We start from the raw sequence: 13,289 nt of genomic DNA, 5'->3' as shown, positions 1-13,289 counted from the left end.
AAATTAGCCTCAATTAACATATAGACATTACTTAAAAAAAATTTAACTTCATCCTCCTTCTTTTCTTTTGATAGTGCATCCTAGTAACTGAGACTTTCTTTGAACATACATTCTGAGAAAAATCAACTATTTTCCTCTGGCTTTTTCTACCTACAACTCATTTAGTTCCTTATCATCATCTGTTAGATATTTTTATAAATACAGAAATTTATTATTATAAGTTTATATTCAAAATGAAAGAGAGAATCTTAATTTAAAGAATAATTGGTGAAAAACCTTACCATTAAAAAATGAATTATTCTAAGAAACTCAAAGATTGTGTGACACTGAGTAATCTTAATTTAAAAAAATAAAATTAAGTGATAAAATTTTTTTTCAATTCTTTGCTTCATTAAAAGCGTTATATAAAAGCAATAAATTTGAATTCAAAAAATAATTTAAAAAAAAAAATTAATGTTTCCATTTATGAACAAAATTAGTTACCACATGATTTATTAAAAATAACAAGAATGAATAAAGTTAAATTAAACTTACTGCTCATGGAAAGTGATTCGCGAACATCTAGATATAAAGGATTATTTAAATTTTCTTGATATTTAAAACGTGCTGTTGCTATTTCGTATTACAATGTCACAGAGGAATATTTTGATACGGTTTTTGATGTCAGAATATTTTTCGACTTTATTCAGTGAATTGAAGAAATTTTTGTTGAGATTTTAACGGCAATTTTACTACTTTCGTTAAATATTATTAATATTCTATCAAAACAACTAAAAAATATAGCTGTCAGATAATCATTAACTACCGGCATTTTTAAACAAAAGACACCAAGTAAATAGTAAACAAAAAAAAATCCATTATAGATCTTAGAATACTTTTTATAAATTTTTTCTAGACATAAATGAAATTATTATAAGTCCAGAATTAATCTAGTTTTGTCCTTCTGGATCGCAATTGTTTTTTAAAACAGCAGATCAAAAACAGCTTAAAATTTTTATAAAAGATCAAAAACAGATCAACTAATTCAAATACAGACCAATTAGTCTAAATGCAGTGCAGTTAGACTAAAATCAGACCAAATATTTCGACCCGGGTTTTACATTTTAGTGAATAATAATAAGAAAAAAATAGCAATTTATTCCATTTTTCTCGAAAAACGCATGTTATAATTCCTTATATGTTCTAAAACTCATTCCGGCTCTTTTGCTTTATAGTGTTCGATGATCGATAAAATCATCATCATCAAAAATTTTGGAAATCACTCTTCCTAATATTTTCTATTTCTGATGTTTCACATATACTCGCTGGTTTAATCCAAAGTTTACGTCTAACTCTTCATCTTTATCATTTTTATTAATCAAATGAAATGGAAGACTTAAAAATATCAATGTATTTTAAGGTAATGTCGAGTTCAAAGAGCTTAAACATGTAAATCGGAAATAATCTCTTCAAGCTTCTTAAGCTCAGAAACAGCGGGAAGTTTTAGGGCTGGCCAGGGTCAACCGTCTTTCAGATATTTTTCTATACTACCTTAAGAACCCTCTTCAAAAATCAGCTCGAAAAAAAATTTTAAGAAGTCGCTGTCAAATTTTGAAAATTACAAAAATTATTGAAATTCGAATTTTTTTTTCTCCTAGCAGCATTAGTTGACGAAGTATTGTTTTAAATGAAACAAAAATTTCTTAAATTTTGAACCCACAATTAAAATTTTGACTTCCAAAGTTTTGAGTTCTCTATCCAAAGTTTTTAATTCTCTGAACATAAAATTATAGAGAATGATTCAATTTTGATTGTTCTTCATTTTAAAAAAATCAATTCAAAAATTTTTATTTATCAAAAATCAATTTATTAAAAATATGTCAACTTAATCGTTTTCCAGATCATTAGCCACCGACACCTACCCAAAAAAAAAGTATTCATGCTTGTGTTTGCAGATTACATATTTTGTAATAGAGCATCATTATTTCAGTACCCTAACGAATTCTTTTATAAAGACGAATTATTCAAAAAGAGAGTCTATAGTAATGTTTGCCCATTTTTCTCTCAAACGAAACCTCTAAACGCAAAATTAAGAACGAAGCTCGGTATTACTCTATAATCCAGCAATCTACGTTTTCATTTATTAAAAAATGTTCATTTGTTGAAGAGAAAAACGTGGACAAAGTTTCCATTTACTGCGCAAGTGCAACAAAGATAGTATCGTTCGTCGACTTAAGTGTGATAAAGAAAAAAGTTCAGACCCCTTTTAAAACATAATTGGTATTTAGTGTGATTTCAGTTTATTTTTAGTATAATTTTAATAATGTATATTATTAGAATAATATTATTGGTAGGTGTCATGACAACAGATAAGAATGCATAGAAAATTAAAAGCTTGTACTCTATTTTTAAAATTCAAAGATATGAGCATGTTACTCTCTACGACCGCGATCTAAACTGGCTTATAAGCGCTATTTAGTGTATACACTAAAACAGGCGCGAACTATACTACTGTTTGATTCATAAAGCAATTAAAATGCGCCAATTGACTCTATTTCTTATTGAATTATTTATTCTTGAACTTCGACTTCCTAAAGGCGATGATAGACAAGACTTACTAGTTCTCCGTAATTATCATAGTACGAAATATGATAAATCATTTATTGTAAGTGTAATGAGAGTGTGGAATAAATCACCAGGAGACTAGACAAATCTATGTATCATTAGCAAGTTTTGGTTAATGTATACTTTAATTATCTTTTGAACTTAGGATGTTAATGAATGTGTAATGAATGATGCATATCGCCCTGATTAAGAAAAAAGATTTGGAATAATTTGAATTGACTAATATATTGATTAGAGTGGCCCAAAAAAACCGATTTTTTTTTTTTGAGTCTCTTATGAAAATTTGTTGGCTTATGATGTTTTAAGAAGCCTCTCCAAAAATTGACGATAAAAAATTTTCAAGAGGTCGCTCACGAATTTTTAAAATATCAAAAATTATTTAAATTCGGATTTATCCTTCGGAATTTTTTCTTTGGTCGCAGCAATAGATTATATTTGTAAAATCATGTCTATGCTGAAAACTTTAGCCCAAAATTTAAATATTTAAACGGCGCTCAAGAATTTTGAATATTAACTGATAATATCGCGTTACTAAAACCATAAGGGCGTATAAAAAAACTTGTTTGCTCCAATCAATGTAAAAATGTTGACAACATTAAAATCTATTGAAAAAACAAAAGAAATTTTTTTTTTGTTTTACGCCTTTTTGGTTTTAAGAAAAAATTTTTTTAAAATCATAAGGGCGTATCCTGTTTTTTTCAATTTATTATCAATTATAGGTAAGAGTAAGAAAAAAAATTGCCAGGGTAATAAAAATTATCACTCCACACTTTAATTTATATGGACAAATATTTATTTAAGTGAAAAAACAAATAAAAAATAGAGAAAAAATAAATTCATCAGGGGTTTAGTCCTATATCATCTCCATCTTCAGAATCATCTGTACCTAAGAGTATAAAAAAAAATTTTTTTAATTTTTTTTGGAACATAACTTGACAATAATAAAAAAATTTATAAACTATTACCATCGCTGAAAATTAATCTTTAATAATATTGATAATATTTTTGTGGGACGGTGCCTGATGCACAAAAATGATTTAGGTAATTAAACTTGCTTTGATATATTGGTATTCTAGAACCATAACAATTCTCAAGAACAACGGCAATTGATTTTTGAAAATGAAAAGAAAAAAAAAAAAACAGGAAACAGAAAATGAAACCTTGATTGAAAAATGAAAAAATGCACCTTTGAAAAATTGAACAATCTAAATGTGCATTTTTTTAATTTGATTAAATTAAATTTCACAGCACTCATAGAATTTAGAATTTTTTAGATGAATTTTTTTCGTTCTCGAATTATACATATTTTTTACATCAATTGTTGAATTTAAAAAATTGTGACAAACTTAAGATTCGATCAAAATTAAATAAAGAAATTTAGTTTTTTATTTAAATAAATATTTGTTCAAATAAATTAAGTTGTGGAGTGATAATTTTTATTACCCTTGCAATTTTTTTTCTTACTCTGATCTATAATTAATAATAAACCGAAAAAATAGGATACGCCCTTATGACTTTAAAAAAATTTTTGCTTAAAACCAAAAGGGCATAAAACAAAAAAATTTTTTTTTTCGTTTTTTCCATAGATTTTAATGTTTTCAATATTTTTACATTGATTGGAGGAAAAAAAAAATTTTTATACGCCCTTTTGGTTTTAGTAACGCGATATGTAACTCATAGTTCAAATTAGTTTTTGTATTTTTTTATAACTCAATTAGTGTTATTTCACTAAAATATAACTTTTGCATAACCAAAAATATACAGAACAGTCTTAAACAATAAAATTTGCTAAGTTTTGAATAAACGACAAAACCTAAAAATTCAATTAAAAAATAAAAAAGTATGTAAATAACTTATTATTTCTAGTTCTCTGTTATATTTTCGTTCACTGTGATGCAAATTGATGGTGAAAAAATCGAGAAGCTTTATTATCAATATTCAGGGTCGCTCGAAAACGTTCAAGAGACAGCACTCGGAAACATTCAAAATTCTTAAGCGAGGTTTAAATATTTAAATTTTGAGCTTAAATTTTCAGCGTAGTCATGATTTCACAGATATAAACTATTGCTGCCATAAAGAAAAAAATTTGAAATAAAAATTCAAATTTCGATCATTTTTTATATTTTCAAAATTCGTGAGCGACCTCTTGAAAATTTTTTATCGAGCTAATAAAAAGATTTCTTTTTCTAAAATTTCTTCTTTTCCTAAAATTCCCCAGAAAATAATCAATCTTATTAAAAATCTTAAAAAATTTTAAAATTCCCCATAACAATAAAATATCTTTTATAAAATAAAAATTTCCTCATTGTAAAATTTTAAAAAATTCTCTTCTAACCTCCCAAAATTCCCCATAAAATTTACAACTTTCCTAAAAATCTTAAAAAATTATTTTACAAAAACTAAAAATCCTCACAAATAAAAAATCATTTTATGTAAAATTTTTCAAATTTTTTTAAATTTCCCTCCAAAATTCCTCAGAAAATAATCCTCGACTAAAAATCTTTAAAAATTCAAAAATTCCCTATAAACAAAAAAATTTAATTCCTACATTTCGTCTCTTCTAGCGATCTCTCAAAATTCCCCAGAAAAATCCAGAAGTTTATAAAAAATCACAAAAATCTTAAAAATAACGCAATCATCGAGTAAATAAAAAAAAATTGCCTAATCTCGTGAATAAACCCAATAAAAATAATAATAAAAATTTTGATTAGATATCTATAGAAATATATACAGATATATAAATATATATAAAAAAATAAATGACTAACAAATAGATACGAGAATAAGCAAAAGCAGTAATAATATAAGCAAATAATATAAAACAAAAAAAAAAAAAAAAAAAAAAAAAAAAAACAAGCGGATATGGAGTATCTCTAACAAAAAAAAATACGATGCGTAGTATCTTGCGTCATGTTTTTTCAGATTCTCGCAACACACATGCGCACGCATAAACTAATCACATACATAACCTACGCACTTACAGACACACACATTGGATACAATATAAAAGTATGTGTAATATTTTAAGAGCAATATATAAAATAGAGGGGCAAGATGGTTTTTCTACATAACATTAGAGTGTGTAACGGCTTGGCAACGTAGCGTTCGAAGCTAAACATTATTAACTGTCGAGATCGCCACAAAAACAACATGATCTCATTCTCTACGGACTTAATAATATTCTTAAGATATTTAAATAACAATGGCTGACTAAGAAAATTGCTTTTCAATGGTATACAACAGAAATGGACATGAACCTGAGTAAAGATGCGGGTTTTGGGTTTGGCTATTACCTATTGCTATTGGCCATGGGTAAGTCCGATTTCCATTGAAAAATGCGTCATTAACTTGGGAAAAACCCAGAGGTCTAGACGGAAAGACTGCTGGTACCATAAATTTACTGCTTACTTGAAATTTACAATTTACCTTTCTCAACCTGCCGAAAATACCTGAATGAAAAACCATTCACAAGGTATAAATGGGACAATATTAGGAAAAGAAATTCTTAAATTTATGCTTAATATTATATTGTTGGGAGATTATAAGTAATCCAATGACCTACAGATGGACGGGTGCAGGTTCAACATCAGAAAATTAAAAGAAAAGCGACCTTCAAAAAACTAAGGGATTGCCTTTATTTAAATTTACGACAGATTACTATTTCACGAAAAAAAAATTTTTTTTTGGTCAGGTTCATTTTTCGGCAGAAAAAGATATTTTTTTTTTGACTGCTGAATTTATGCGATTTTTATTACATAAAAAAATACTTTTTTTGTTTTTGCTTAAAAATTTTATCGAAAAAAAAAATTTAACTTTAAAAATCTAATGAACCCAAACATGAAATTGTTAGAAAAAAAAAAAATAAAAAGTTGAGTTGAAAAAAATAATAATAAAAGTAAAACTAATAAAAATATTCCCACCCCCACATGTTCTGAAAACCCCAGCATTGTATTCACACGACATAAAAAAGTTCGGCTCCAAGCAGTCTCGAGTTGTCGAGTAGAGCAGCAGACACAGCGACGCCTGATGACGTTTTTTTCCCTATTAAAAAACAACTGGCCAAGATGGCTGCCGGCGCTCGATCTCAAGTCTCTGTCTCCGTCATCAGGCTTCACTGTAACGCGTGCAAGCGAGAGAAAACCTAGCCTCTGGTTCCACTGCGTCTACTACGCCCCCCACTACCCCGCTCCCCACTGAGCCTCTGATTTCCACGTACCGCTCTGATCCCTTCCACTGGGATCGCCACAGCGCGTGGTAGGGACGCACAAGCGCCTGACAGTCTGGCGAAGTAGGGACGTTCAGTCAGATGCCATCGAACAGTAGTAGGGACGCGTATTATTTATCGTAGTGGGGAGCTCTCTGTATAGAAACACTCGTACTTTATCAGTATAAGTGTAGTTTCAAAGATGTATTTGTGTCATTCAGCTGGTAGGGATAGTTATTTTGTTTAAAAAATTAGTTACGGCATCTAACCAAGACCTAAAAGGAACTCTGTGGCAGTGCAATGTTACGCGTTAAGGTAGCGCTAGTTGGTAATAAATTAGTAATATATATTTTTTGATTTATAAAGTACGTAATGGCGCATGGTATTGAAGTGCTAAGTGATAAAATAGATGTTAATTGTGTTAACAAAAGTCTGAAAAATTCGACAATGATACAGCATAAAAAAACGGCTGTGACGGGAAGCAGGCGAATATTTTCAGCACCGTTTAAAATTCAAGTATTGGACTCATATCGTAATGATAAAGACTGTATTGGAAATCAGCGTGCTACTGCTAGAAAGTATGGGATTCATCGTCGACAAATACAAAAATGGTTACAGTGCGAAAAAGATTTACGCAATAGTTGTGCTAATAGTGCTGTGGGTAGTTCAGGTCCAGGTCTAGGTCCAGTTTCAGGTCTTGGTTCAGTTATAGGACTAGGACCAGGACCAGGACTAGGACCAGGACCAGGACCAGTTAATTGTGGCAATGGAAGTTCTGTTAATGGGAATAGCACACCAACAGCAGGTACGGTGGGAATAATGAATGGCCCGGCCTTGAACCTCAGCGTCAGACTGCATGGCGACGTTCCTCCCACCTCACCAAGCTATTCTCCATTGATTATAAATTACGATAAGCACGAGGACCATAATCTCAACCATAAATATTATGGCTATGATAATTATCGGCATGATCCGATCTATGGGGTAAGTTATTACAGTAAAAATATTGAAAAAAATGAACCTTTAAGCCCGGATTCCACGAGAATAGACAATGGACTTGATACTAAAGTAGTATCTGGATCTATTAACGGATCGGAATCTAATTTTAATCTGATTGGATCTAAATCTGATAGTAATAAAATAGAATCAGATTTAAATTTTAATGTAATCGGAGGTAAATCTAATTACAATGTTACAAAAATGAATTCTATTACTAATGGAATTCCATTGGAGTCTAATACTACATGCGAATCTAATTATAATGGCAATGTTGTTAATTCTAATGTTAATGAAATTAGATCTGAATCTAATTACAATAGAATAGAATTGACATCTAATAAATTAGATGATTCCAATGGATCTAAATCTAATTATGTAATTGGATCTGAATTGAATGATGTGAAATCTGAATCAGATTTTAATGAATCGATACCTAAATCAATTGGATCTGGATCTGATAGAAATGAATTAGAATCTAACGTCAATGGAACTGAATTTGAATTGAATAACAGCAAAATAGGATCCATTGAAGATTCAACAAGTGAATCAAGATCATCATTAGCGAGTTCTGGATCCGATAGTGAAGATCCATTAGACTATTCGCTAGAAATTCCAACCCGTGACATCGGAAGACGGCGATCATTTCCTCTAAAGTTCAAATTAGAAGTTCTCGATGGATTCTATCAAGATCCGCTGGTTGCTGGCAACCAGAGAGCGACTGCACGTAAGTATGGAATAAACCGACGACAGGTACAGAAATGGCTTGGCCAGGAATCGGAGCTTAGAGAAGAGATTCAATTAAGAAGAGGAGAATTACGGCAGAGATTGGGCGCCAGTGAGGTGACCAACTCGCCCGTGGATCTCAGGACTGGAGAAATCGAGTACGAGTATCCGGATAGATACGGATTCGCCTGCTGCTATTACACAGAATACCCGTCGGTTTGCTGCAGGCAAGACGAACAAGAGAGCCCTCTTTGTCTGGTGAAGCCCAAGGGGACCAACCTGCCCAAGCCTAAAAAGGATTATATTTCTTTTAAGCCTTATCTGGACAATCCCGTTGTCAAGCCCGACGACGAACAGAATGATAATGATAAACACAACGGGATCTACAACCTCTACGAGCCACCCATCAGGAAGACGCATCCAGATTTCTCCGTGGAATTGAGCTTTCAGACTCCAAGATGGGGGTATTCTTACGATATCCCCGAGATGCCGAGTGCCTTCGTTCATTATCGCGCTAATTTCATTTGAATTTTCGTAATTCGCGGTTTTTAAAAATAAGATATTCAGATAGTTACAGAGGTTAGATTTTCATATTTTTAGTACAGCTCGATTTTTAGTTTAAACAGGGTATGGAAAATTTAAAAACTTTTAATTTTGCGGGAAATTTTAATTCTTTTATTTCCCTGGTTAAACAAAACGATTTACTAAAATTTGAATTTATATATTGTAGTAAAATTGAATCGTTTCTTTTAATCTGGGTGCCTAAGAAATTCTAATTTAGAAATTTTTTAGAAAAGCCGATTGTAAAACTATTGGAAAATTTTAACGCAAATTTTTATATTTCACGGGAGATTTTTATTTCTAAATTTTCCGGGAAAATTAAATTCTTATTCTTAAAAAATTAAAAAAAACTGTTAGATTTTTAGGAAAATTTATAACTTTAAAATTTTTCTGACATTAAATGGTGAATTTCATATAAAATTTGATATTGAAAAGAAAATTATATACGATCTCGCTGGAATTGGAGTTTCTCAAATATTCCAGAAAGTTTTAATTGTAAATTCCATGGAAGTTTCAACGTAAATTTTCCTATTTCACGGAAAGTTCTGATGACTAAATTTCACGGGAATTTTCGATTTTTAAATTTCGCGGGAGATTCGAATTTTTTAATTTCGCGGGAAATTGGAATTTTTGAATTTCGTGAGAACTTTGAATTTTTAAATTTCTTGGGAATTTTGATTTTTTAATTTTGCAGGAAGTTTTAATTTTTAGATTTTATGGGGAATTCTGATTTTCGAATCACGGGGAATATTTGAATTTTTTAATTTTGTGGGGGATTTTGATTTTTAAATTTCGCGGGAATTTTGAATTTTTTTAAATAAATAATTAAGAGTTACGTAATTTCAAATCATTCCAAATTAGATTTCTTAATCAGGGATTCCTAAATTTCGCGGGAAATTCTGATTTTTAAATTTCACGGAAAATTTTGAATCTTCAATTTTCTGGAAAAATTCAACTTTTTTTCATAAAAGTATTAAACAAAAATTTTGAAACATTTCCATTTCAAGGAAAATCAGAAATTGCAAATTTTCCTGAAAAATTAACTAGTAAATTTCATGGATAATTTCAATACACCTTTTAAAATCGAGTGGGAAATTATTTGAACTCGCGGGATATCGAGTTTTTAAATGTTCCAGAAAGTTTTAATTGTAAATTTAACGGAAAATGTCAGCGCAAATTTTAAAAGTGAATGGAAAATTTCAATTTTTCGCCAGAAATTAAATTTTGTAAAAACAAAAATTCAAATTTCTCGTAAATTTTTCACAGATTTAAAAATTTGCCAATAAAACTATAATCTAGCTAAAATATATAAAAAATTATTTTTCGTCGCTTTTTTTAAAAATAATTTTTTAAATATTTTAACTATTTTAAAAAATACATTTTTCAACAATAATTTTGCTCAAAACTTTTTTGCTTCCATTAAATTAAGTATTTAACAACTTTTTTTTGTATATGTTGTATATATTTATTAAGAAATATATAAAAACTTTTTTTTTTAAATATATCGTAGTCAAAAAAACTATTAAAAAAAAGAAATTAATAAATTAATATCAATTGACTTGATTAATTAATTAATTAATTTTTTTTCAATGTGCCTTTTAATTGGTAATTAATTAATTAATTACTAATAAAGATAATAAATAAATGCCTCAGGATACAAAATAAAAATTAAGAAAAAAAATTAAAAAAACAAAAAATTTTTTGGAAATTACAAAAAAAGCTGTGCCTTAAAAATAATAAACAAGCATTAAAAGACAAAAAAAAAAAAAAAAAAAAAAAAAAACCAATTTTCAAAAAATAATTTTTGTCAAATTTAAAAAATAATTTTTAAAAGACAAAAAAAAAAAAAAAAAAAAAAGACAAAAAAAAACAATTTTCAAAAAATAATTTTTGTCAAATTAAGAAAATAATTTTTTAAGGACAAAAAAAAAAAAAAACAATTTTCAAAAAATAATTTTTGTCAAATTTAAAAAATAATTTTTAAAAGACAAAAAAAAAAAAAAAAAAAAAAACAAAAAAAAAACAACAATTTTCAAAAAATAATTTTTGTCAAATTTAAAAAATAATTTTTTTTTCAAATCCAAAAAAAATTTAAGAAAAAATGAGACAAAAATTTGGCATTTTGAAAATTGCTATAAAAAAATTTTTTTTGAATAAAATAACAAAAAAAAAAAAAAAGTTTTGCTAAGGAAAAAAAAAATTAGTTGGCCCTTAGAGTCTATAATGAGGTATTAAAATAGAAAAAATATGAAATATATTTTTTAAATGATATTTAAAAAAAAAAAAAATTACTGATATAAGAAGGCTATGAATTAAAAAAAAAAAAAAATGGAAACGTGCCTTAACGAAAAAAAAGTACTAAAATAATATAATGTATCATATCAAGTTATTTAATTTAATATAAAATCTATGATAAATATGTATGTATAGAAAGTATATATATTTTAAATACGATCCTGTATATAAATATTAAGGAATTTCTTATTAAATTTTTTGAAAAATTGAAGATATTTTAATTACGAAAAATTGTGTTTTTATTTGTCTATTAGGTTTAAGTATTTAGTATATAGTCTTATTTATTACTTTTATTTGTTCAATGAAATTACTGTAAGTATGTAATTTAAAAGGTAAGTGTTTTTACTTTCTAAACTATCGGTCTTATAACAAAATATAATGAGGTAAAAATGGTTTGTTATCAAATTTCCTCTGAAATGAGTACCCACAAGCTATATTTATTCTCAATATTTACCTAAGTGATAACAATAATTATGATTATCAATACTTATTATATTTATCTTGTAAACTATCGGTTGTATGAGAAAATTTTATAGGGCAAAAATTGTAGGAAATTGAATTTCCTCTGGAAAGAGTACCCACAAGACCTATTTTTTTTTAATATTTGACTAAATAATAACTATAATAATAATTATCAATACCTACTATATTTATCTTGTAAACTATAGGTTGTATGAAAAAATTTAATAGGACTAAAATTGTAGGAAATTAAATTTCCTCTGGAAAGAGTACCCACAAGACCTATTTATTCCAAATATTTACCACAGGAGTCATAATAATAATAATTACTAGTACTCATTATATTTATCTCGTAAACTATCGATCTGAAGAAAAAATGATAGGACACGAAAATTGTAGGAAATTGAAATTCCTCTAGAAAGAGTACCTACAAGCCTTACTTATTTGTGATATTTATAAAAATACTTTAAAATTTTATAAATAATATACCCTGATAGCCAAGTTGGCGAGAAACTGACGAGAAACTTGCAGCCGCAACTGGACACTAAGTTGACCACCAACAGTTGGTACCTCCAATAGTTGATAGACATTTTCTGAGAAAGTTGGTGGCAAAAGTTGCTTGCAAAAGTTGGTGATCATAAGTTGACGGTAAGTTTACTTTCAATTTCCTCAGAAACTTGCATTCCAGTTGCGGCTCCATACTGGCGCCAACTTTCTGAAAAAGTTGGCGGTAACTTGTAGCCAAAAGTTGCAAAATCTAAAGTTGTTGTCAACTTGTCGTCAAGTTGGTCGGAAACTAATGAATGACCAACTTTTTCACGATCAACTCGTGCTATCAGGGATATTTTATTCGAATTAAAATCAATCGACCTACAGTCGATAAAATAACTATCAAGAAGAACTCTACTCTATCGATAAAAATATTTTAAAAAAAATTAAATTTGCTTAAAATTGGAAAAAATATGAATCCCGAAAATTTCTTGACATTCAACTCGTTCGCTAAAAGGAAAAAATATAAAAAAAAAAGGTATAATTGAATTTATATTCCAAAGGTTACTAAAAAAAGTCAAGTTTAAGATAAAAATAAAAAAGTAAAATGCATTGGCTTGAAACCAAAACTTTAAATCAGTCTTACGATCACTGTAAAACCTTGCGCACTTATTTGTTAGTGATTTATTAATAATATATTTACTCATTTTAAAATTGATAAATAATTAACAGTACAATTGAATTTTTTTTCCTTTATAAAATTCTATTCGTTATTAAGTAGAGAGATTATTTTTTTTTTAAAGACTTCTTATGACCTGTGCGATTTTCCATTGTTATCGTGATAAAAATAAGATCTGGTAATTATCATATTTATCTCGTCAACTATAAATCCTACCAAAAAATTTACTTAGGTAAAAGTTGTGGGAAATTGAATTTCCGGTAAGAAGAGTACCCA

General features: G+C 28.2%; 1 protein-coding gene and 1 long non-coding RNA gene across 2 annotated transcripts in view; one reads left to right on the top strand and one right to left on the bottom strand.

Annotated features, from left to right (window-relative positions):
• LOC128668735 (uncharacterized) overlaps positions 1-13,289 on the bottom strand; it is a 50,069-nt gene that overhangs the window by 33,376 nt on the left and 3,404 nt on the right. The gene's annotated exons all lie outside the window — the stretch shown is intronic.
• LOC128668734 (uncharacterized) lies at positions 6,940-10,528 on the top strand. The gene has a single exon (XM_053742323.1). It carries the CDS (start codon positions 7,181-7,183, stop codon positions 9,056-9,058), a length of 1,878 nt encoding a protein of 625 aa, XP_053598298.1. The 5' UTR covers positions 6,940-7,180; the 3' UTR covers positions 9,059-10,528.

The sequence above is a fragment of the Microplitis demolitor genome, chromosome 10, assembly GCF_026212275.2.
Source record: "Microplitis demolitor isolate Queensland-Clemson2020A chromosome 10, iyMicDemo2.1a, whole genome shotgun sequence".
Lineage (NCBI taxonomy): Eukaryota > Metazoa > Arthropoda > Insecta > Hymenoptera > Braconidae > Microplitis > Microplitis demolitor.
This window is presented reverse-complemented; position numbering and strand designations above follow the sequence as displayed.